General features: G+C 41.9%; 1 protein-coding gene across 2 annotated transcripts in view; it reads left to right on the top strand.

Moving 5' to 3' along the window:
• schip1 (schwannomin interacting protein 1) overlaps nt 1-27,152 on the top strand; it is a 169,726-nt gene that overhangs the window by 100,620 nt on the left and 41,954 nt on the right. The window contains exons 1-2 of one of the 2 annotated variants that reach the window (XM_062987495.1): nt 16,453-16,687; nt 23,081-23,689. In XM_062987495.1, the coding sequence (XP_062843565.1) occupies nt 16,682-16,687; nt 23,081-23,689 (615 nt within the window). In that variant the 5' untranslated portion in view covers nt 16,453-16,681. Of the gene's footprint in view, nt 1-16,452; nt 16,688-23,080; nt 23,690-27,152 lie in introns of those variants that run through there. The other variant, XM_062987497.1, reaches the window with a different exon arrangement.

The following is a 27,152-nucleotide window of genomic DNA, read 5'->3' as shown; positions in this document are numbered from 1 at the left end:
GCAATTTATGGGGTTACTTGTTTGCACCATCCAGCAGTGAATTTTTCTCAAAGAGATCCATGCTACATATGAGGTGTGACGCTCTACATGCTTCTTCATTACTAAAACCGTCGCCTCAACCATACAGCAGTTGGCGCATTCGCAGCGGCACTAAAGAGAAACCCCATCCAGCATTCCCTTCTACAGACATAGCACTGCCAATATTCAAACTTAGTGGTGGGCTAGCCGATTAGAAACCACCTGAGTGCCCTACAGATTGTGAATCAATTGATTAACCGGCAAAAGGTAGGGGGGGGGCAACTGTCATGGTTTGGAATAGAATACCCAACAAGCTCATGTCCACAAACTTTTGGCAATACAGTGTGTCCTGTGTACAGCAACGTAACATGGCCGAAGTTGCAAAACTTTATGCTCTGAATGTATTTGTACGACTAATCCTTAAAAAATACGAATCATTTTCACTTGTGTCAAGACGTTAAAAGAAGTTTCAGCCTCGAGCAGCACGCCCACCTCCTCTTCTCCTCGTGCTCAATGCAGAAGCTGGCACCGTTTCAAGCATTCCAAACCGAAAGATCTATGGGGCGCATTGACCGTTTGAAGTTTTTAAAATTTGAGATTGATTTTTGTTTAGCTCTACATTTATTCCTCCTCCTGCCCCAAATTCAAAGTATGATTTATTTCCAGCATGAACAGAATCATAAATCTGATTTCATACATTCTTTATTAGTCTCTGTGTTGGATATTTTTTAGTGAATTGGACTTTGCTGTCATCTGGGTTGCAGGTTTAGATAAAGAAAGCAGATGTTTGGTCCAATTTTGTCCATTCTGAACAGCAGGGGTTCTTAAACCTTTTGGAACACTCGTCTTAAGGTACTCGTCTTCTGCCATCAGCAAAAAATGTTTTTGGTGGAGCGTGTAGCCACTGATACTGCACTGCTTTCACATCATCATCACATAAAAATCTTCTTCCTCTAAAAGCTTTTTTGAGCGTCCAAAAAGGTGGAAATTAGATGGCGCTAAATCCGGACTTCAAGTGCTTCTCAGTCTCCCAGACACGACCGATTACAACTTCTCCCGCCCTCACCGCTTTCAACGAAAGTGCCTGACATCACAAAAGTGAATACATTTGTCAGGTCTTGAGGGGGATGTGTGTCATGCATGTTATTTCACCTTCAACCATCCCTCAGGGGGTCTCTTCCTCCCTCTTTTGTCTCTCTGTTACCCTTGCTTCTCTTCCTCGGGCAGTCTGTTGCTACTTTTCCGTCCTCCGAGGCTCCTTGCTTGACAACCGTAACGCAGCCGGTTCCCGAGAGGAGCCGTGGAAGCATCCTACACACTACGCTGTTGGTCTCGAGAGGGTTAGGAAGAGGTCACAAAGAACAAAAAATCTCCTCAGCTCTGCCACAAATCTGTCAGACCTTGAACTCTTAGAGTGCCTGGAATATGATGCTGTGAAAAAGTAATTGCGCCCTTTCTGAGAAAGTTTTCGAGAACAAAAGTTGTCCAAAACCTATAAAATATCCACTATCTGGCCAAAATGATATAGACCTCTGACCATGAGCTTGACGGACATCTCATTTTAAAAGTCCTTTCTATCCTTGGCACCTACTTCAGTCTTCACTCCACTGGCCACTTTTTCTCCACCCTTTTCGCCGAACCACCCTTTGTGAGGTCAGGCACTGATGTTTGACGCAGAGTCGACATTCTAATCCAAGTCTGGGCTGTGCAGACCACTGAACTTCCTCCTTAGCGTATTCATTACACTGAATAAACTCGTTGTAGAGTCTGATGGGTAAAAAAGTCCTTGCATAACTGCTAAACACACTATGCAAGCGTTTGACCTGAACCGTCCAATTCTATGTCTTGTCAGAAGGATTCAGATCAGCTTGACAGACAGACAGACAGACAGATAAAAGCAGACAGACTGTTCTACAAAAGCAGGTGTTGCATCTCTTATGATAGTCAGACTCACGTTGAGGTCACATTCAACCAGCAGCGTGTAGGACCTTCAATTGGGAAGCAGATGTGACCTGCTCTCTCCACCACTTGCTTGCCGAGGCTCTTAACTCTATTTTTAGTATTCTCCAGACGCCGCTCACCTCGTGTCCGCTCTTGTCGGCGTCTCGTACCGAGATAAAACCGCTAGCTCTGTATATGAGAACCCGCTGTGAGGTGAGGGAGCAGTGCCGGGAATATTGCTGAATATGGTCTTCAGACTTATTGCTGTCATTAGGTCTCAAATCCTTCAAATTGAACCCGGGCCTCGATGGGTCCGCTAGAGCGAGCCCAGCGACATCTCATCTGTTCTGAAAATAATGTTCACTGAATTCGGTTACATCCGTCTTTTGATTGAGCTGAGGTTTGACTGAGATGAACTCGGAATCTCACCTAGTTTGGGTGTCCTGGGGCCTCCCTGAATAAAAATGACATCTTGTCAACTGTCTTTTATTCTTTGAATAAATAATCTGTAAAACTTGGATCTGCATCAACAGACAGACATTTCCAGTGTTATTGTACTGTATTAATAACTGGAGCGTCTTATAACCCAAAAGACATTCAGTCATGTTCAAACGCATCACGGTTGGTTGTTAAGATTAAGAATCCGTGTTATTTTGCGTCCGTGGGTTTGCATGTCACAGTGAGGGTAGCGCCGTTTCGATCCGCTCGGCTGTTAATTTTGGTCTGAGGGGTGAGAACGCTGCGCCACCCACCCAACCAAACCTACGGGTCATTAAAATGTTAATGAGTGTGATGGCTTTAATAATGTCACTGCTGTTAATTAGATTTTTCATACCCAATATAACCTGGACGTGAACAAGAGAAAGTGTCTATAAATTATTCAAGCTCTCCCTCTCTCACTCTCTCTCTCTCTTTTGTTGGACATCCTGTTATAAATCCATGGGCATTAATACAGAATTGTTCATTGCAGTCCATTGCAGGATTTTAAAGTGTGTCTGTGTACATTTGTGGCCACATCAGGCACTAGTTTTGAAATGAAAAGACCTGGCTTGCTGTTGACATTCCCAAAGTGGGCAGTGGCTGTGACTAAATCATCTGAACGTGATATTCACTATGGATGTATATATACTCCTGGCCAAATAATCTAAGTTCATTTAAGAACGATGAACAGCTTGTGTTTGCGGTCATACAGAGGTCAGTTTTTAGCATCCTAGTCAGGTTCCCTCTGTTACAATTACCAATTATAGACTGACAGATAGTGTCTTCTCATTAGCAGATCAAACACGCTTGATTAGCATACAGCTAATCGGAGACGACTCCTAATTTTAAGCAGGCAGTCTGATACTTGACGCTGGACTGGGTGCATTTTTTTGGGCTCTAGCTGTTTGTTTCAGCTTTAGGCTGCCCTGAATCAATGTCCAGTAGAGGTCATTCACATTATTTCAGAGGTTATTGAAGTCCTTGGAATCCTTAAAACCCATATTAGTGTATGTATATTTTTAACCTTAATATTAAGGTTAGTATAAAAAAATCCCAAAAAAGTGTCTTACACTTTATGGACAAAGGATTATATATATATATATATATATATATATATATATATATATATATATATATATATATATATATATATATATATATATATATATATATATATATATATATATATATATATATATATATACAGTGGAACCTTGACTTACGAGTTTAATTCGTTCTGTGACCAAGCTCGTAACTCAATTTGCTATTTGCTATTTGCAACTATTAATCTGTTCCAGCCCCCCAAAAACCACACCGATTTTTTTGTTACGTGTTTTTAAATAAGAAAAATGTACTTTATAAATAACAAATAATGTATAAAAAAATAATAATACATAATAAAAGAGAATGTAAAGAAATAAACTGTTTTTATTAAGTGTATTTACCTTAAAAATCAGACGAAGATGCTGGCGGAGGTGGAGATTGGCGGAGGAAGTTGGGGGAGTGTTTCATTTCGTGCTCTATCACTTAACTTACTCACTACACACTTAATGCTACAATATATTGCTAAATTTTACTTACACACTATGCTACACTTTATCGCTAAATATAATTGCGACTTTTAAAAAAATATATATATATTTCTTCACTGACTTTTGGCTTTTTTCGTCACATTTTCCTCTCTTTCACTTGCTTGTATGGCAAGATAACCAGGTGAACTGAACTCAGCTGAGCTCGTAACTCAGATCTCAGCTCGTATCACAAAGCAAAAAATCGACCAAGTGACCAAGTATATATATATATTTGTATAGGTAGGTAGGTAGGTAGGTAGGTAGGTAGGTAGATAGATAGATCCTACGGCAATTCAGTTAGCAGTCGCTTAGTCAAAATGTCCAAGATGTTGAAGTCTAAAGCAGCTAAAAACACTGCGGTAACTAGTTAGCACTAATTTTGGGCAGTGGTGTCTTAATGGTTAAGGTACAGGACTAGAAATCAGAATGTTGCTGGTTTAAGCCTCACCACCACCTACTGTTGGGCCCTTGTGCATGTCACATTTGTAAGTCACTTTGGATAAAAGCGTCAGCCAAATGCTGTAATGTAAATCTTGGACAAGAAGGCCTGGCTAGCTATAGAGGTTCCACTTCACCTCAAAGGTTGTCAGTGCCATTGAGATCAGTGCCTTGTGCAGGCTGCTGGACTTCCTTCAGACCAAACTCATTAAAATATATATTTGTGGTGGCTTTGTGCACATGGTAACAGTCATGTGGAACTGAATAGGTCCTTTCCCAAACCATTAAGCTAGATAACAATTACAAAAGTTGTTGTATGTTATATGTAATTTGTGTAGCATTCAAGTGCCTCACGTTTACTGGTTAATTTGCACTATGAGGTCCTAGCAATCCTACGGCAATTCAGTCAGCAATCAGTTAGTCAAAATGTCCAAGATGTGGAAGTCTAAAGCAGCTATAAACACAATTCAGGTTAGTGAGTTGGGAAAACTCTTAACCAATTCTGTGGATGCAGAGGTGGGGGTGTCAAAACACGGATGAGGATTTCTAGATTTACATTCAACCATTAAGGTAGCTGTGCTGTGTATTATACCAAGGTCTGTGAAATTAAGCACATTTCCTGTGAATTTAGTAGGGCTCTATTTATATGGCTTTTATATAGTACTTTTCAAAAGACTTACTTTTGAGGGCACCAACCCAAAGATGACAAAAAGATACATTTCAGTACTTCCATTTCTGAGAGCGTATAAAGGACTTTTTGACTTGGCTGGCTAGCTTTTCATCACATGCCCTGTTAACCGCTATCAGCCCACATTATCAGCGAGTGAAAAGAAAACGAAAGCAGGAGTCCTTCATTATTTCTTACTTGTGCTACAGACATTGTCTGTAACCTCTTTCATTACCCAACATATCTTCTCTCCTTTATTTAAGTTCTTTATTCCTGCCTCACGCTGGGCGTTAAACAGACGGCCTGTACTTCTAATCAACCATGAAAAAGAACTGACTGGTGTCATTAAAAGTACACTGCGCTGAGCAGACAGTGAAACGCCCCTCGACGTTGTCAAAGAAGACGGCTGGAGGGCCTTGTTGAGTGTGTCGGCTTGGTGCGATTGCTCTCAGTGTTTGAAGAGCCATTCAACTGGACCTGTTATCGGACTCAATGTGGACGTTATGGGTTCAATAGTCCGTGCTATAATAATGATCAAATGCTTATCAGGGATGAGCTGGATTTTTAAAGCAAAGTCACATTCTCGGTCAGCAGCTTGTGTTTAGTTTGTAAGGTCTGTTATATTCTCGATATATGACAATATTCATGTTTCGAGAATCCTAAAGGTGGAAAGGAATTAAGACTTATAAGGGAGGAAACCTATTCTTTATTGTTTTGATTTTTTAAAACATGCTTCCTAAATTTGGAGCACAAAGTTATACTGGCATTCCAAGTGGCTGTGTCCCAAATTTCTTACTTCTTCACCTGCACAACCATACAGAGCCTGGTTTGTCATATTGTTCCCATTGTAAAGTGCATGGTTAGTTCATTTAAGTGCTAAGTAAGAAGGTGAGAGTTTAGACTTAAATACGGCATAATACTAGCCTGTTTGGATGGTCAGTGGAAGGACATTCTACCACCTTGTTTCTGGTATAGATTAAGCCTTGATGCATGTCGTCCTTGACCTGAGAGGGTCAAGTTAAGCCAGGCTTATGGCTCAAAGGGTATAAGGGCTGTCCACCCACCTGGTCCATTTTTAGCTTTGTAGGCAATGAGAGGTCAGTGAAGAGAAAGGTGTGCTGGTGCTTTCTGAATCAGCTTGAAAAGGTTTGATTGTGGACACTGGAATACCTTCCAGAAGTAAGCTGCAGAAGTCCAGGCACAAGCTGACAATTTATTGAGGGAAGTCATTGTGGAGATAGAACCTTCATGGCTGGGTCAGGTTAGCACCATGAGCCAGAACTACAACAAGGTTCTTGTGTTCTCAGGTAGTGCAGTTGAAGTTGTTCAGGTTGTCTAGGTTGAACAAAAGTGCTAGTATAAAAACACGCTGAAACGTCGTCTCCTGGACCAATGGCTGATAAGAAAATCCTTTCATTAGTGGCCCTCAGTTTAGACTATTGAATGAACACTGTTATTTGTGCTCACATAGATTTATTTCAGTAAAGCTTGTGTTGATTGGATGACTCGTTCTACCATGAACTAACACAATGGTCCCCAAGCACTGGTACCGGTCCATGGGTCGGAGTAGACTGGACATAAGGAACACACTAATATGAAACCAGTTCATGATGCAAAGAAGGTTGGGGACCGCTGATCTAACAGACATTGTGTCAATAATACCCTACAAGAACGTCCCCCAACCTGGACGTGTCCCTTTCGTAGTCCATCAGACATGCTCAGTCACCTGTTTCTAGGGCAACCCGTCTCTGGCATGATGCTGCTGTTGAAACGGGTTGCCTGGTTACTATACAATCTCTGGGCAGCCTGGCATGGATCACATTAAATACTGTATGTTGTTCCGAACAAGCAGATGGTTTTCTCCAACATCTTCAGAATCTAGACCCAGACTGAGTGTTTACTTCAAACAATCTGAGTTTGAGTTCTTCCAAAAGTATGTGGACTCCTGACCATGTGTTTGTCGGACATTTTATGTCAAATGAAACAAAACCCAAAAAATACCCTCTGTACTGAATATGATGTCCTCTCTGACAGTCCACAACTCTTCACCAACATCACATCTTATTTTCTGTCTGACTGGGCACAGGGAATAAAAAAAACCTTCCAGCCAGTTTTAGCCAGCCAGGACAATTCTCAGCTGTCCTGACACCCACCATAACTGCCTCCAGTGAGGCTGTCTGGCTATGAGGCCGACGTTCATAAACCTCCCAGCTCCAAAAAAGATAAATATTATGGTAGGAACATTTAGTGGTGAGCAATAAAGCATTCTCTGACAAGACAGAAACTGTGAAACCTGATATTATCCTAAATCATCACCAGATAGGGCTGGACACTCCTAACCACTCCTCATTTTTAGGCACTTTGACCACCAGGGTTTCTGAAATGTCACCTGAATTTATTCAGGTTGATCCTATCTGACACCTATCTGGTACAATCATTTACTGATTATTTCATAAGCAACACCTACCTACAGATTAACTTTGTAGGTATACAATTACTGACGAGGTGTTTCTAATAAAGAGACCAGCAGGTTTACACAGTATTTACAAATCCTAACAACACTGCTGCACCTGCTACACTCATATCAAAACAGTAATGCAGTTATTATCATGTTATAAGTGTCACAGTAGTGTCATTGCACTGCTGAGAGGATCCACTACTCAAACATCATCTGGTCCCTTGGGGTCTGATGGGGTACAGGAGGAGCTACAGTTGGTAATTGTATATCTACAAACTTCATCTGGTATGTGTAGCTTATTAAATGACCTGTGAATGTACGTTTAAGCAGGTCACAAACTTAGTGTGTCTGATATATCTGTATATAAGTTGGAACCCACTTTGCAGCTATAACAGTCTCTACTCTTTTGTCAGCAATGGCTGTTGCTGAAACGTCGGATGTCAGTAATTAGGACACATTTTTGGCCATACAGAAACCATCTGAACAAATAGTGAAGGTAAAAGTGATCGTATCATAACGACTCGGGTAACTGAGTTAGGAAAACTCTCAACCAATTCTGTGGACGCGGGCGGTTGGGGGTTGGGTGTCATTGTTCGTTGTTCATTTTCTGCAGATTAGTAGTTTATTGAATAAAACAAAACCCGTAACTGTACTTAAACACAAATACAACCAGAGAAACTGATCATTTGCAGTGGTCTCTTTATTTTTCCCCCCGGAGCTGCATATGTGACCCGGTCAATAGATTCTTCCGAAGCCCTCAGTAAGCAATTGAAGAAACAAAAATTCATGAAGGTTTTTGAAATGTCAGAGCATGTTCTCAGCATCGAGCTAGAAGACTCTATTTGCTTCGTTATGCGGCGTAACGTTCATTCAGGCCTTACTGGAAACGAAGTAATTTTACAGCTGTATCATGCACCATTCATCCATGTAATTATTTCATCAAGTCCGTACATATTCACCTTCTGAAAAAAAGAAATGCAAGATTAATGAAAGCTGGATTTAAAACCATGCATGATAAATCTACTACTGGATTTATTACTCGTGCGACATGTTCACACTTGACGTGTCGTTAAAAGTTTCAAACCGAACGACACGACTGGAGTGAATGCAAGAGGGAAGGGAACTTGTAGGAATAATATAGCAGAATAATATAAATACAAACAGACAGCAATGCTTTGCATTCATTTTGACCTACAGTGTATCACAAAAGTGAATACACCCCTCACATTTCTGCAAATATTTCATTATATCTTTTCATGGGACAACACTATAGACATGAAACTTGGATATAACTTAGAGTAGTCAGTGTACAGCTTGTATAGCAGTGTAGATTTACTGTCTTCTGAAAATAACTCAACACACAGCCATTAATGTCTAAATAGCTGGCAACATAAGTGAGTACACCCCACAGTGAACATGTCCAAATTGTGCCCAAATGTGTCGTTGTCCCTCCCTGGTGTCATGTGTCAAGGTCCCAGGTGTAAATGGGGAGCAGGGCTGTTAAATCTGGTGTTTTGGGTACAATTCTCTCATACTGGCCACTGGATATTCAACATGGCACCTCATGGCAAAGAACTCTCTGAGGATGTGAGAAATAGAATTGTTGCTCTCCACAAAGATGGCCTGGGCTATAAGAAGATTGCTAACACCCTGAAACTGAGCTACAGCATGGTGGCCAAGGTCATACAGCGGTTTTTCAGGACAGGTTCCACTCGGAACAGGCTTCGCCAGGGTCGACCAAAGAAGTTGAGTCCACGTGTTCGGCGTCATATCCAGAGGTTGGCTTTAAAAAATAGACACATGACTGCTGCCAGCATTGCTGCAGAGGTTGAAGACGTGGGAGGTCAGCCTGTCAGTGCTCAGACCATACGCCGCACACTGCATCAACTCGGTCTGCATGGTCGTCATCCCAGAAGGAAGCTGACGCACAAGAAAGCCCACAAACAGTTTGCTGAAGACAAGCAGTCCAAGAACATGGATTACTGGAATGCCCTGTGGTCTGACGAGACCAAGATAAACTTGTTTGGCTCAGATGGTGTCCAGCATGTGTGGCGGCGCCCTGGTGAGAAGTACCAAGACAACTGTATCTTGCCTACAGTCAAGCATGGTGGTGGTAGCATCATGGTCTTGGGCTGCATGAGTGTTGCTGGCACTGGGGAGCTGCAGTTCATTGAGGGAAACATGAATTCCAACATGTACTGTGACATTCTGAAACAGAGCATGATCCCCTCCCTTTGAAATCTGGGCCTCATGGCAGTTTTCCAACAGGATAACGACCCCAAACACAACCTCCAAGATGACAACTGCCTTGCTGAGGAAGCTGAAGGTAAAGGTGATGGACTAAACCCAATTGAGCACCTGTGGCGCATCCTCAAGTGGAAGGTGGAGGAATTCAAGGTGTCTAACAACCACCAGCTCCATGATGTCATCATGGAGGAGTGGAAGAGGATTCCAGTAGCAACCTGTGCAGCTCTGGTGAATTCCATGCCCAGGAGGGTTAAGGCAGTGCTGGATAATAATGGTGGTCACACAAAATATTGACACTTTGGGCACAATTTGGACATGTTCACTGTGGGGTGTACTCACTTATGTTGCCAGCCATTTAGACATTAATGGCTGTGTGTTGAGTTATTTTCAGAAGACAGTAAATCTACACTGCTATACAAGTTGTACACTGACTACTCTAAGTTATATCCAAGTTTCATGTCTATAGTGTTGTCCCATGAAAAGATATAATGAAATATTTGCAGAAATGTGAGGGGTGTACTCACTTTTGTGATACACTGTATGTTTAAAAATTTTTAATATAATTAACATTATATTAAATATTATATATTATAATATATATTAATAATATACTGTACAGTACATTATTAATTAATAATAATAAATAAATAATTAAAAAATAATAAATAATTTTAAAAAATCAATAGTTATATAAATTTTTTAATATAATTTGATTATTATACTATAATATACTGTTTTTTTATTAATATACTATCTTTCTAAATATGACTTTTAACAATGTTCTGTAGTCCTTTAGGAAAAATAGAATTGTTTTCCATTCCTGCGTAATTTCAACACTTGCCCAAAGTCTCTCTCTGTGGTATTGCTGCACACATTTTCAATGTGAGACAGTTCTGGACTGCAGGCAGGCCAGTCTAGCACATGTATTTTCTTACTACAAGGTCACGCTCGCTGTTGTAGGACGTGCACAATGTGCCTCGTGATTGTCTTGCTGAAACAAACCTGTGAACATACCTGTCTGTATGACATTTAAACTTTTCTTTGATAACAGTGGGGATGGTCCTTTACCTTTTTTTGGCCTGGAGAACATGACGTCCGGCATTTCCCAAAAACAATTTAAAAGACGGACTCATCAGACCACATCACACATTGATTCAGTCCATCTCAGATAGGCTTGAGGTTGTTTCTAATACGGTGTGTGTGGGGCGGGGGACCCTACGGTTATTCAAGATTCAAGAAGATTCAAGATTCAAGATTTACTTTATTGTCATTTTACTGTACACCAAAGTGTACAGAAAAAACGAGATTACATGCATTGGTTCACGTTAAAAACACCACAGGTTTAAAAAATAAGAAATATATATAGAATAGTAATAGAATAGTAAAGTTAAATAATACTACTTATAACAATACTGACATTACGAAAATTGCACATTGTAGTTAAAGTATTGCACATGCAGAAAAATTCACAGTGTTATAGTTATATAAGTTATAGGTTTATACTTAAAAACTAGAGCTATTTTTCTTTTTTAATGAACAATGTGTGGTAATTTTCCTCTAGTCCAAGCGTGTCCAAACTTTTCTTGTTGGGTGCCAGATAAAGTAAAAAATATGCAAACACGGGCCACAGACTCTTTGGTACGTCCCTGAGTCTAGTCTTTTATCAGTGGACAATTTTTTATCACAAGATGCTGTTGGTTTTATATTTTTGTCCAACAAAATTGGTTAAATAATATTTTCCATCGCTGTAACTCCAGTTCATGACAAAATGATCAAATAAAGTCGATAATACCAAAAAGAAAACCAGAAGAAAATCTAAATCCATGACAGTAGCTTCAGTAGCCCTGATACTGCGCAGTACAATGATCATTCCATGAATTTTTCATATCATTCCACCTGAGTTTCATTAGACGTGACATATTAAATGCTGGAACTGAACATCACTCACGCTCATTGCTGTCAGCTGATGGTGTCATTATCCCAAGCAATCCCCCCATTCTGAGTCACAAGCAAGTCTCTGATTAAGCCGTGACATTCTACACCGGCTCATCACTCTGATTCACTTTCGTTCCTCGCCGGGTCTGGCTGCGTCAGGCTCGCCGCTGGAATATAAGAGCGATTGATGATTGAGTGTGGAAGTTTGTGAAAGTCGTCTGGCGGTTCAGGGTTGGGGAGTAATTGCTCTGGGCTTTTTTTTCCAGCACCTTCCGGCTCCGAAGCCTCCGGGGGCTGCTTTTCGTCCTCTCGCCGCCATGAACGTCTGTGCTGACGCCCTTTGTAGCACGTCCCTGGAAGCCGAGCTCTTCTTAACAGGAGCAATTCGCTTGGCTTTAAATCAAAAGTGCAAGGTGTGCCAGTCGCTCGTTTGGGTCTTTTTACAGGTGACAGGAAGAAACAGCTGGTTCATTTCCCGGATGCGAGAATGTGGTGCGATTTTGTTGCCGCTGTAAATTCTCTTGAATGGGTTCGGATCTCTGCGAAACACAGACTTAAGTGTTTTGTGCAGACAATGTGATCTAGTACACCGCATGACCAAAAAGATAAGAGCAAATGACCAAATGACCAAGAGTTTATTGGAAATCCCATTCCAAAACCATGGGCATTAAATGGATCTGCTCCCTTTTGGTGGCCCACACTTTTCTTAAAAAATTTGGACTGTTGTGGAAAATAAGCATTTGTAAATACAGGCACTGATGTTGTACTAGAAGAAATGGCCCACAGTTGACATTCCAGTTCAACTCAATAATAAACTGTGCTAACAAAAAGCATTTTAGACACTTGACTAGTGTCTGTGTAGATAGAACCCAACAAATCAAAGGTTTCTGATGTTGTTGGGAACCAAAATTCCATGAACCCATTAATGACCCGTTGTTTCCTTCTTTATCTCCCAACATCATGATTAACACGTTTATATTGCTGGAGCAGTGACCCATAACTTGACCTCCATTCCCACTGACCCAGAGGCCTGGGGCCTGGGGTGATTTCCATGTTCTTATCTACTCTGTTCAGCCTGACAAACTGGCTGATTAGCATCTCTAGACTTAATGCTAATCGCCGTTGGCTTTCAGTTTGATCTGATCAGACACGGTGGGGCTTTGACCCTGAGAGAGGGTAGCAACAACCTTACAGCTGTTTTTTATTCATTCATCCATTCATTCATTCATCTCTACTGACCTCTTCATGCTGATAATGGATCTAAAGCCTACCCAGAAACATGAGAGTGCACTTAAGTGGTGCATCACCAGCTCACCGCCGCCGAAAGCTTGAGTTCTCAAGTCCGAATCTCAGTGGTCATTCTGGTCAGGCATCCAACAGGCATAATCAGCCCCGAGGGAGGTCGACAGGGTTTTATTGCCGCTGCGAAGGGCATAGCGTGACTCTCTGTACGTGCTGTAGACTTTGCTTTGTATGTGGTGGCACACAGTCAGGCTAAGGGGAATTAGAAGTGGTGTCCGGATACTTTCTGTCATATATTGTATTCCTGCTTTTCCTCTGAATTGCCTGAAGGAGATGATACCGTACTTCATCATGTCTGTCTTTTTGATCTCTGTACCAGTAACGTCTGGTGCGATTGTTGACTGATATTTGGACAGTGATTGGCAGCAGTCTCAGAAAAGGTGGACCCCTTTCTGATTGATACCCCCATCGGCAAGACTGAGACAGGTCAACCTTAATGATTGGCATTTAATATCTTCATTCCTCTCTAGTTCACCTCGGAAGGTGAAAAAAATAATGAAAAAAAGATCAAAAGGGAAAAAACCCAAACAACTGATTGGAAGGGTGGGAAGGCATGAATTTTTTGTAGCCTCTGGCTTTTGGATTTTTGACAAAGGCGGTGGGTTGTTACTTTTTGATGTAGCAGAGATGTCAGCAGCAAACTTTGGAGCCTCATCTGTAGCAACTGAGTCTGGACAAATTTGCATTGTGAATTATTTTATTACTATTGTTTAATTTTTTGCATCCTAAATTTCCCCACCAATCTGGAAGAATGAGGCTAACACATGCTTCCTCTGACACCAAGACTTGGTAGCCTAAGTAATGACATGGGACAAGGTGCTAACTGGCATAATCCACATGTGAGTAATCACTCACTCACTCAATTTCTTAACCGTTTATCCAATTAGGGTTGCGCGGGGGGGGGAGTGCAAAGCACACAGTAACACCCTGGACTGGGCGCCAGTCCATCGTAGGGAGGCCACATCCATTCACCTATAGTGCAATTCAGTGTCTCCAATTAACCTGACCACGTTTTTGGACTGTGGAAGGAAACTGGAGCTCCCGGAGGAAACCCACATAGTCACGGGGAGAACATGCAAACTCCACACAGAAAGGACCCGGACCGCCCTGCCCAGGGATCGAACCCAGGTCCTTCTTGCTGTGAGGAGACAGTGCTACTCACCGTGCCACCCTGTGAGTAAACAGTTGCTCGAAATCAGACGGCTTGAATGACTAGTAACAAAACGGCCCCAGTGTGCAATACTATCACCATCGTGCTTAACAGTAGGTACAGTGTTATTGGGTTTGAATTTTGCATTAAACATATTTGTCTATTGTGGCCACATAACTCATCTTCCATTGGACTACAGGACCCCCTTGAGAATTAATTCCTTTGTAAATGTGATGAGCCGGAAACTAGTTGAGCTTTAAGTTGCCAGTTGTGGAGCAGGCGGTGCCAACTCCATTGAACCCATTTAAGATGAATTGAATCATAGAATATCAGTGTCTGATTTTGCATTATACAAGTGCTCTTTTGAATGAATGGGCTCAAATTCCTTAAGGCATGTTTCAAAATCCTGTGAACGTCTATGGTTTTGGAAAGGCGGCCGCATACATTCAGCCGTGTGTTGTGTGTACTTCCCGGTTTTAAATACTTCACCCGCTCGTTGTATTTGGTCTAGATCTAAAATTCGGATTCCTGCTCCGCCGTTCATCTGTGCGGAACTAACGGCTGTAAAGTAAGTGCAGTAGCTGTTGGTGTTTGATCTAAATGATTGAAATGCTACCAGCTGTTCCCTGCCGAGCGACGCCTGAAATAGCTGTCGTTGCCACCAAATCGGCTACAAACGGTGAAGCGTTGTGTAGAAAATCTAACATGGTACAGAATCTGTTAATAATATTTCTTTATCTCAGAGTGTTTGTGCACTGTGGGTTTGTAAGACACCCACGTTCACATTAAGACATTAAAATATAGCATGAGGTGGCATTGCTAGGTAACACACGCTGCTCTAATGCACAAGTGCTACGTATTATCACTTTCTCTCGCTGATCTTTTCATGTTTCCTCACTCGCGAGCACGATGATTATTTGTAAATACATTTATATATATATATATATATATATATATATATATATATATATATATATATATACACTGATTAGCCATAACATTAAAACCACCTCCTTGTTTCTATACTCACTGTCCATTTTATCAGCTCCACTTACCATGTAGAAGCACTTTGTAGTTCTACAATTACTGACTGTAGTCCATCTATTTCTCTGCATGCTTTGTTAGCCCCCTTTCATGCTGTTCTTCAATGGTCAGGACCCCCACAGGACCACTACAGAGCAGGTATTATTTAGATGGTGGATGATTCTCAGCACTGCAGTGACACTGACATGGTGGTGGTGTGTTAGTGTGTGTTGTGTTGGTATGAGTGGATCAGACACAGCAGCACTGCTGGAGTTTTTAAACACCTCACTGTCACTGCTGGACTGAGAATAGTCCACAACCAAATATATCCAGCCAACAGCGCCCCGTGGGCAGCGTCTAGTGACCACTGATGAAGGTCTAGAAGATGACCGACTCAAACAGCAGCAATAGATGAGCGATCGTCTCTGACTTTACATCTACCAGGTGGACCAACTAGGTAGGAGTGTCTAATAGAGTGGACAGTGAGTGGACATGGTATTTAAAAACTCCACTCATACCAGCACAACACACACTAACACACCACCACTATGTCAGTGTCACTGCAGTGCTGAGAATGATCCACCACCCAAATAATACCTGCTCTGTGGTCCATTGAAGAACAGCATGAAAGGGGGCTAACAAAGCATGTAGAGAAACAGATGGAGATACGAAATTGTCCATGACATTAAACTTGAACCGATAACTAGTAATCCTGTCATGAATGTAATCAAAAAGTGTAAAACATGACATTACAATCCTAATAAATAGATAAACAAACATTCCAAAAGCTGGAGGTCAGGGCTCTGTGCTGGTCACTGGAGTTTCTTTAAACCGAGCTTGTCTTTATGGTCCTTAGTTTGGGCAGTGTCATAGTTGTGCTAGAACAGAAAAAGAGCCTTTCCCAAACTGTTACCTCACAACTGAAGGTCTGTTCATGGGAAATGGGTGTGGCTGTGACATCAGAACTAGAAATTAAATGTGGTGTCCGTATACTTTTGGCCATGAAGTGCAGATGTTCGAAAACTTGGTTCATTCAGTGCAAAAAGGATATGCAGTAAGAGATTTAATTAGAGAGGGTGCGAATAATTTTCCCCAGCACTGTGAGGAGTGTGTGTGTGTGGGTGTGTGTGTGTGTGTGAGCGTGCGTGCGTGCGCGCTCCCGTTTGGAAAGCTGGAGTGTTTCCATCTCGAGCTATTTTTGCTTCCTCCGCTTCTACTAACTGAGAGATGAATTACACAGGGCGCTCTGAGCGCTTCACACCGGCCCCTGCTCCTGTCTTCGGCTAGCGGTGTCCGGAGCCACCCTTTTCCTTTTCCTTCCCCGTTCCTCCTGTTCCCCTGGAGCGTGTCTCTCCGGTGTCTAGGTGGAACTTTGAGCTGTATGTGAATAGCAGCCACGGCGCCGGGTTGACAATGTCTTGATCCGAGCCGAGCCGAGCGAGCCGGTGAAGATGACAGTAAGTAGATTGGCGCTGCGTTTTTATATGTTGTTTCATGCTTGTTTAGTGGACTGTCAGTCTGTACTGTTACATTAATGTCTAAGAAATGAGCGCAGTGCCGCTCCTGAGCCGCTTATTCACCGCTTATGGGTTAAACGGCCAAGCCCATAGCTGTTTATTATAAGCTTGATGTAGCCTGTGCGCGTCCAGCCGCGCTGCACACTAACGTACTGCATAGTACGGTAAATTAATACACCAATGTAGTAGTGTTGCATACTGTTTAGTATGCTAGTATGCGGTTTGTTAAAGGCAACACGCTGTGTGTTTATATTTCTGTTCCTGTCGCCGGGATCTCTGCTTCCTCGCTTTACTTTTTATAGAATATGACATCATTTGGGAGTGGGTTTGAGTGACTGTGTCAGTACGTGTGCATGGATGGATGTGTGCATTTCTTTAAATGACAGCACGCCATGAATGACTTAATATCATAAGCGTTATGATGTTCTGTATTATTGTTCGTGCGTGGACTACTGGATGCACTTGCGCGCCGGTGCGCCTGGTCTGAAGGGTGTGCGCGTTTGCGTGCGCGGCCACTACGCGAGCGCAACCAGGTTAACTAACGCCAAACCAAAGTGGACCCACCGCGTCCCCGCCCAGGTGGGTTGGTTCCATTCGTCTGTCTAAATGAACACTCTGGAGGCCTGCTGGTGTTCAGGATGGTCGTTTATAAAGTGGACGTGCTTGGCAATCTAGCACTTAAGACAGACACATCACTCTGCCTTTTAATAAGCAGTGCATTAGGGATGTGTCGATCGTTAGCGAGTCGACTCGCCGAGTCGATTCTTTCAGATGAGCCGACTCGCTGTGAGAAGATAGACGTAGATAGACAGATAGACAGACACAGACAGACAGATAGATAGATAGATAGATAGATAGATAGATAGATAGATAGATAGATAGATAGATAGATAGATAGATAGATAGACAGACATACACAGACAGACAGACAGACAGACAGACAGATAGATTGGCCTTTTTTATCTATTTTTCTCTGCCTAAAGAAACAACTGGAGTCAAATATAAGCGTACATGGGACTCAGTTCAGTTCTTTGTGTGTTAGCTCTGTTTTTTAGTTCTTTGTCTGGCAGTCAGGCTGACATGACTGGCTAAAAGTTGGACTGGACTGCCTGCCTTTTTGCTGGTATTCTTTTGTTCTAGTTTCCGGGGTCCCACAACTGTACGTTGTTTTAATTAAAAGCATTGCTAAATGTCATGAATCTAAAAGATCGCCTGGTTTAATTTTATGAAAATGACAACTGCAGCAAAATCTTACCAGCAAGTGAGTGTGTGTTCGGAAAGGATTTGGTGTCTTAACACGATCACTACAGTACAGCTCGTATCCAGATGAACAGACTAAATTAATTCCTTATAGTCATACTGGGTACAGAGATTTTAAAAGCCTTTGAAACCTTGCCATGGCTGGTTTGGATTTATTATTAGGGTTCGAAATAACAGCCTCACTTTACATTCTCTGTTGTCACAGCATTATCACTGCATTAATAAATACACGATGATATAATGATACCTCACTATTACCACTCATGATGAAGATGAAAGCACAGATGTGAACAAGTTTTCAGAGGTGTATGAATTTGAGTTTATGGTTTAGCATAAACCAGCATTTTAAAATGTGCTGACATAAATGGCTAGCTATTACATCTGGGCTCCCTTGTGGTGTTTGGACCCAAGACAGCTGCCTCGTTTGCCTACGTCTGGATTCTTCTATCAGTGGCACAACATTTATAGTGCATATATTTAGTATTTTAATGACTGAGCCAATTCATGTGACAATTATTAACATGCAAAATCATAAACTAAAGGATGACTTGTACAATTAAACTCAATTAAAATGAAATCTATACCAATATTCCATGTAATACAAGGCAGAAGCCAGACACATTTTCTCCAGCATATCCTCAATCTGAGGAAAGTCCTGTGTAGTTTTCCCAAAGCGGCAAATTCTAAATTTGTCCAACCATTAATGTACAATGTCAGTTCTGCCAAGCTACATAACTCAGTTGTATAAAAAGTATGTTTTATTTTTATTTAGTAGTATCTAAAGCAGCTCCCATTATTGTTATTATTATTAACAGCTTAAGCTCTTATTATTTTAGATAAAGCAGTGGTAACTCAGCCGTTATGTTACCAGCCTAGTGACTCTAAGGTTGCTGGTTCAAGATCCATCACTGCCAATCTACCCCAGTTAAGCCAGTTTCAGAGCTCTTTTGACCCTGGCTTTTCCCATGTAGCCTGTGTTAAACGGAAACAGTATTCAATCTGTCGAAGCCATTGCTCATGCATGAGTGAGACTAAATGTGTCAGTGCTGCAGATGCTAATCTGGATTTAGCATTTGCTGACACAAGGCATAAGGAACAGCCTTAGGTCAGATGACACTTTCATTCAGAGGAAGGAATTAAACAAAATAACACAAATCATAAACTGGAGACCAGATCTAATGGGCCACCTGTGCAGATCTTATGTAGTAGAACTTTATTGTCACTATAAATTGCAGCATGTACAATTACAGCGAAATTAGCCATCAACCTGTCCAGAACATTCAATGACAAGGGAGAGACAGGACAGGAAGACAGGATAAGAAAACAAGAAATAATGAACACATAGGGAAAGTAGGAGATAAAAAAAACCAGCAACCAGATTGTGTTCCCTTAAGGAGCACACTATGGTAACACGGAAAAAAAAAAAACCCTTACAGCACACAAGCACATATAAACATAACATAACATAATCACACAACCAGCCACGGGTTAGGGATGTGGGGATGTGAAAAAGTAACCACTACGGGAGGCAGCCATCCGGCGATTCGCAGCTATACCAGCGTGCGCTACGGACCCGTCCTACCATAGTGGTGGAATGAAGCTGAGAGTGGAGACGTTGGTTGGGGTTAGGAGAGTTCTGTCAGCTAGAAAAAAAAGTCTGTACAAAGTTCGCGATAACATGTGACTGTATAACTGAATCCTGGTTATATGTTCCTTGGTATCTCAGTTTGTAAACAGTATCTGCTTTTTCTTTTTTGAGTTTCCTATTGTTGCCATGTCAAGTTCTTGCATTCTCTGTTGTCAATTGTATCAATTTTGTAGGTTCTCTCTCTCTTTTCCTTCTGCAGTGAGCGATTGGTTTGTAACTTGCCGGTGGACTGAGTAGCTGGTTAAGTTACACTTTAGTTACACTATCACTTTGTTTCCTTACTGTTTTGGTGAACATCTTGCTTGAAGTCAAGTGGTACTACTCCTTTAAATCAGTTACTTGGCACCTTCGGTTTTAGGAGTGTCTTACATCCCATACAGATAATGCCAGCTAGCTGGGTTGGTAGGGTGCTTGTCTGTAGTGCTTTACCACTGCTGTTTGAGGTTTAATGGTAAAGAAAATGCTTTCTTGGCACATATTCTTGGCACTCATACCAATCAATCTTTGTTTGGATGGCACAGCCTATCAAAATATGATTGCTACCATTATATGATGGCCACGTCAAATCTGATTATACATCTACATCAGATAATACCTAAGTCACAAAGCAAAAGTCATCTCATTTGTTTCTGTGAACATGATTGACTTAAGTGTACTTCAGTGTCCTCTCCAGTCACAAGATCTAAATCCAGTACAGCACATTTGGTACACGTGGTAGAATGAAAGATTCACAGTACGACTGTCCAGTTGATAAATCTACAGCAGTTCTGTTATGTGATTATGTCAAAATAAACCAAAATCTTTAAGGAATGTTTCCAGCACCTTGTGGAATCCGTGCCACAAAGAATCAAGGCTCCTCGGAGAGCAAAGAGGTCCCGACTCAGTATTAGTATAGTGTACCTTATAATAAAAAGTATCTAGCGAGTTTTTTTTTAACCTCAACTGTATGTTCTCAGTACTTAGTCACTCACAGTTCTTTTGTACCGAAGATGCAGCACATCATGTGGTCAATATGTGTTTGTGGAGATGTTTAAATATGTTTATTTGTTGGTAACACAAAGCAGTAAAGGTCTGGAGGTCGTAACATCGTCATTGATGACGTCCCTATTTGCTTTGCCATTAAATCACAATGTGATAAACAACAAAAGAGGATCTCAGAGTCAAGGATGGTCAAGGTTGAAGCTTTGTTTGGCATTCTTAATCATAAAGAAACGATCTGCTCCCGAGACTGCTCCCTGGACTTAAAAAAAAAGGGTTATTATGGTTTGGATCGATGATTCTGATTAAAGTATAATCAGTGCTGTGAATAAGTAATGCTCCCTTTTTTTATTTAGTTTAGATCACTGAATAAAGCACGGTTTTACAAGAAGGGGGCTGGAAAACCCATCTTTATGTGTCATTGTGCATTGTCCATTGATGGCTACTTCTCAATGAAATCAGTAGCAGCTTTTTTGATGGATAGCAACATCTAAATGCAGGTGCTATAATTGGTTTGTTAAAAGTAGCAGCTTATCTCTCCACTTGGCATTGCTGCTTTTTGAGTTGTCGTGGAAAAATAAGGTGAGATGATAAATAAAAACGAAGATTACAGTTGACTGGATTGGAAGAATTTACTGGCACGATCGTGGGTCCTTACAGCAGTGGAATAGCTGAAGAACAAGAAGCAGAACCATGGGCCTCTCTTTATACTGATCTAGTCAAATCACATTGGGTGTTGGACTTTGGAACCTCCATTCTGTGTTAGATGTTGTTTCTTATATGCTTACAACATTCTACAACAGCGTCACCATAAAAATGTTGCTTATCTCTGTATTTTAGACTCCCAGCAACATCTCAAGCACAATATAACTAAAGATTCAATGCACAAGCAAATTTCTTTTATTATTGTTGCCATGTCAACTTCTTGAGTTCTTTGTAGTATATTCGATCTGAGTTCTAATATCTCTCTTTTTTCTTTCTCTTGGTTTGTAACCTGCCGGTGGACTGAGTAGCTGGTTTAGTTACACTTAAGTTAATGTCACTTTGTTTCTTGGTGATCACTTTGCTTGGAGTCAAGTGATACTGCTCCTGTAAATCAGTTTCCCTCTCTTTCTGAGTCACTTGGCACCTTCAGTTTTAATAAATGCTATTTTAACGTTTGGATCTGAATCTATTTCACATTACATTCCTATTCCAATGTAATCACATGACAGTACTGTGTAGTCAGTAATAATTCTGCTTACTAACTGGTGCTGGACTACAGGCTGTCCACACAGCAGCTGAAAAAATAAACACAAGACCAGTTGATTCAGGTCTGTCGGCTAACACGAGATGACTTCAGAGCATAATCCAATTTGCAAATCGGCTTCTTGCGTATATCTGTAAGGATGTCTTCAAACTAATTGACTGAAGAGTCTTTTTGGATTAAACGCTCTGACCGGTCGAGCCACGGTCTAATTGAGCGTGCCGAATGAATGTTATTTGGACTCCACAAAAGAACTCAGTGCCAGAGTCAGTGTGGAGACGCTGGCTGTCTTTCTGCCCATAGAAACATCAGAGCTCATGCAGTCAGATTTGAATTAGAGACAGCAGAGTCACTGAGGTCAGTGCCTGTCATTATAGCGGGAGGGTATTCTGGAAGGAAGTATTTCTGGCAGGAAGAGTCATTGTGCTCCTGGTGTAACCCTGCAGCATTCAGGTCACTAATCTGAGTGTGTACACACTTCCCAAAGTCTTCCTCTTGGTTACCACTTGTTGTCGATAGTTTTACTTGAAAAGGCTTGTGTATGATCGGTGTCACCAATGTTCCAACATCTTCAGATTTATTTTTGGTTGTTTTCAGATCATATCAAAATAAGATGCCAGTTTGCCAGTGTTGGAAAGAAACTGAAACTCTCACTATATACTACACTTTTTTTTGCTCTCAGACTAGACTGTCTGAATCTGTATTCGTAACTATTGACTCAGTTTATAATCTAAATTGGTGTATGTATATTTTTGACCCAACAGATATTCAGAAAACCCACCAAAGATTCTTGACAGAATTCAAATACATAGTTTTGTCATACCAGACCATAAGCTTACTGGAAATCCCATTCCAAAACCATAAGTGTTTGTACTGAGCCATTATCCCAAGGCTAAACTTCCTAGACCCAAGGCCCCACCCCATCAAACCCCCTTGGCTGTAACAACCTTTACGCTTTTGGGTTTCAATTAATTTCATCTTACAGTTGGCTTTAGCGTCTGTGTGTCTGTTAAGTCAAAAAAGCCCAAATATCCAAACTTAATATTAGGAGGAGTGTCTACATACTTTTGGCCATTTACTTTCTGTACATAAACAGCAGAGTGTCTTTGCATTACTGCTAAATAATCACCCACAATCATACATTTTTGAATTAGATGGTATATGAAAGTCAACCTTTCATTCTTTCCTGTGTTTGTTTTAGGATTACCGGGAGGACGGTATGGACCTGGCGAGCGACGCCTCGAGCCGCTCGGGCACCGAGTCCAACTCGACCTCCAACAAGGTGACTCCATGCTCAGAATGCAAATCCTCGCCAAGCCTGGAGCTGGCCGCCCTGGACGACTACGACGAAGAGGACGAGGAATTCCAGTCCTTCAAAAAGCGAGTCACCGATGACTGGGAACGCGAATACGACACAGACAACCAAACCGCAGAGAACAGAACCTTCCGGGAGGTGGCGAACGCCCGCAGCCTGGCAGAGGAACTCCAGGAGGTCAAAAGTTTACCGACCATGGTGTCTGAGGAACTCAAACAAAACGGCAACATGATCGTACCCAGGAAACCTCAAGCCAAGAGCGTTCCGAAAATCTCCGGAACGGTTAAAGGAGGTGGTGGAGGGGGACTGGTTAATGGAGGTACTGGGTATGATGGCTGTTATCGACTCGGGGGTTACAGAGAGGAGACTCTGGTGGACGAATGTCAGTTACCCACTATGGACTGGGCAGCACTTGAGAGGCACCTGGCTGGATTGCAGTTCAGGGAGCAGCAGGAGAGCCACAACAAGAACCTGGGAAGGACCAACTCAACACATGTGAGTCCCGCAGTTGTTCTGTATAGTCCTGTTTTTGCCACTGGGTTGAATTAGCTGGACATTAACAGTCATTTTGTGACAATGATGTACAGTGTTTAAAAATGAATCCTTATCCGTATTATTACGTGACCAATTTGCAGTCCAATAGCCGTGCTATCGGCCAGTCAGACGTCTAGACAGACAGGATTGGCTATGTATGGTTGCCCAGACAGCCTAACCATTGGGAGGTGCACTTGTCAGTGCGCTGTTAGTGCCGGTCCCAAACCTGGATTAAATTAAAAGGGTTGCGTCTTGAAGGGCATCTGACGTAAAACCTGTACCAAATCTGTTATGCCTACCAGAATGATCTACAGTGGTGACCTTTAAATACAGGAGCAGCCGAAAAACTTTAAAAAATGTCGTATGAAGCTGGAAAGTCACGTGGACTGGTATCACATGGCATGGCTGATTAAAAAAAAAACTGTATTGGAGAAGCATGTTGGCACCATTCGACCCTGACTACACCACCATGTGTCACGGGCTGTGAATGGCCCACAGGCTGCAGGTCGAAAACCCCTGCTGTGGGGTAAGCAAGGCACAAGTCATGCCCAGCTGGAAAAGTAAGGAAGGCCAAAGAGAACGAAAAAAAAGTTCAGGCATCAGCTGGTGTTCAGAAACTATTTATAGAAAACCATTTGTTTTGGCACTGTTAGAGACTGGCTGTCCAAATGCCAGTGACATAATAGCCCATTTGCCTACTGTTAGGGCGGTATGGGGGCAGCTGGACACTCTGTTCGGCTGCTCATGTGGTGTCCTGAAAACAGACTCAAAAAAAAGAACTGGAAACCAGCTCGCTGTCAGTGTTTGTTCTCCAGCTGAAGGGACGTGGGTTCAGTGGTTCATGGCAGGAAGGATTCAGTAGAGGGCGCTGTTGTAGTGGTAAACAATACTGAGTCTAAATCAGATCGTTGCTGGAGCTGCTGATGTAAAAGTAAACTAGATGGCCAAATGTATGTGGACACCTGACTATGATCTTGCTGGACATTTGATTTCAAAACAGTGTGCCTTCACATCACATTTGTTCTTTTTAGAGCTTTAAGGAAACCGTTCCATAAGATTTTGGAGTGTGTCTGTGGTCATTTCTGTCAGAAGAGCATTTGTTAGGTCGGGCAGTGATCTTAGATGAAAAGGCTTAAGGCTTAAGGTTCGGGCTTTTGTGCTGCCCACTGGAGTTCTTTTATGCCAATACCAGTTCTAATAGTTCTACCAGTTTTATACCAGTTATTTTAATACTTCATAACAAATAATATGGCATACCCTAGCCAAAGTACCTGGACACCCCCTTTACATAATTAGTACAGGTGTTTCAGCCTACAAGTGTATATTTATATTATATATTTATATAAAAAAAAAATACTTCAACCTTTCATGTTTCAGGCACTTTTATAAGGATAAGACTTATAGAGTTTGATAGGAGGAACTTCAATGTTCTGCTCAGAGCCCCAAACTCAATCCATTAGGCCCTTTGGATGAATTAGAAGCCAGGTCTTCTTCTGGGCACACATTCTTCTTCACACATGTCCAATAAGCTCATAATTAGGTACCCACATACTCTGACCATATAGTGTTTATAATAACATATATGCATGAATTTATATGCATACATAAATACATATATAATTTATATACAGTGTATCACAAAAGTGAGTACACCCCTCACATTTCTGCAGATATTTAAGTATATCTTTTCATGGGACAACACTGACAAAATGACACTTTGACACAATGAAAAGTAGTCTGTGTGCAGCTTATATAACAGTGTAAATTTATTCTTCCCTCAAAATAACTCAATATACAGCCATTAATGTCTAAACCACCGGCAACAAAAGTGAGTACACCCCTTAGTGAAAGTTCCTGAAGTGTCAATATTTTGTGTGGCCACCATTATTTCCCAGAACTGCCTTAACTCTCCTGGGCATGGAGTTTACCAGAGCTTCACAGGTTGCCACTGGAATGCTTTTCCACTCCTCCATGACGACATCACGGAGCTGGCGGATATTCGAGACTTTGCGCTCCTCCACCTTCCGCTTGAGGATGCCCCAAAGATGTTCTTTTGGGTTTAGGTCTGGAGACATGCTTGGCCAGTCCATCACCTTTACGCTCAGCCTCTTCAATAAAGCAGTGGTTGTCTTAGAGGTGTGTTTGGGGTCATTATCATGCTGGAACACTGCCCTGCGACCCAGTTTCCGGAGGGAGGGGATCATGCTCTGCTTCAGTATTTCACAGTACATATTGGAGTTCATGTGTCCCTCAATGAAATGTAACTCCCCAACACCTGCTGCACTCATGCAGCCCCAGACCATGGCATTCCCACCACCATGCTTGACTGTAGGCATGACACACTTATCTTTGTACTCCTCACCTGATTGCCGCCACACATGCTTGAGACCATCTGAACCAAACAAATTAATCTTGGTCTCATCAGACCATAGGACATGGTTCCAGTAATTCATGTCCTTTGTTGACATGTCTTCAGCAAACTGTGTGCGGGCTTTCTTGTGTAGAGACTTCAGAAGAGGCTTCCTTCTGGGGTGACAGCCATGCAGACCAATTTGATGTAGTGTGCGGCGTATGGTCTGAGCACTGACAGGCTGACCCCCCACCTTTTCAATCTCTGCAGCAATGCTGACAGCACTCCTGCGCCTATCTTTCAAAGACAGCAGTTGGATGTGACGCTGAGCACGTGCACTCAGCTTCTTTGGACGAATAATGCGAGGTCTGTTCTGAGTGGACCCTGCTCTTTTAAAACGCTGGATGATCTTGGCCACTGTGCTGCAGCTCAGTTTCAGGGTGTTGGCAATCTTCTTGTAGCCTTGGCCATCTTCATGTAGCGCAACAATTCGTCTTTTAAGATCCTCAGAGAGTTCTTTGCCATGAGGTGCCATGTTGGAACTTTCAGTGACCAGTATGAGAGAGTGTGAGAGCTGTACTACTAAATTGAACACACCTGCTCCCTATGCACACCTGAGACCTAGTAACACTAACAAATCACATGACATTTTGGAAGGAAAATGACAAGCAGTGCTCAATTTGGACATTTAGGGGTGTAGTCTCTTAGGGGTGTACTCACTTTTGTTGCCGGTGGTTTAGACATTAATGGCTGTATATTGAGTTATTTTGAGGGAAGAATAAATTTACACTGTTATATAAGCTGCACACAGAGTACTTTTCATTGTGTCAAAGTGTCATTTTGTCAGTGTTGTCCCATGAAAAGATATACTTAAATATCTGCAGAAATGTGAGGGGTGTACTCACTTTTGTGATACACTGTACATACATTTATATGAAATATGTTTTACGTGGCAGTCTGGGGATTTTCATGTCATTTTCATCAACTGCTTTTATTCTGGACAGGGTCACAGCGGGCCTGGTTCCACCAAGAAACAATCCTAAACAGGGCACCAACCTATCACAGGGTTGCACA

This window comes from Trichomycterus rosablanca, chromosome 25 (genome assembly GCF_030014385.1).
Source record: "Trichomycterus rosablanca isolate fTriRos1 chromosome 25, fTriRos1.hap1, whole genome shotgun sequence".
NCBI lineage: Eukaryota > Metazoa > Chordata > Actinopteri > Siluriformes > Trichomycteridae > Trichomycterus > Trichomycterus rosablanca.
The sequence above is the reverse complement of the archived record's forward strand: the minus strand, read 5'-3'. Positions and strand labels throughout refer to the sequence as shown.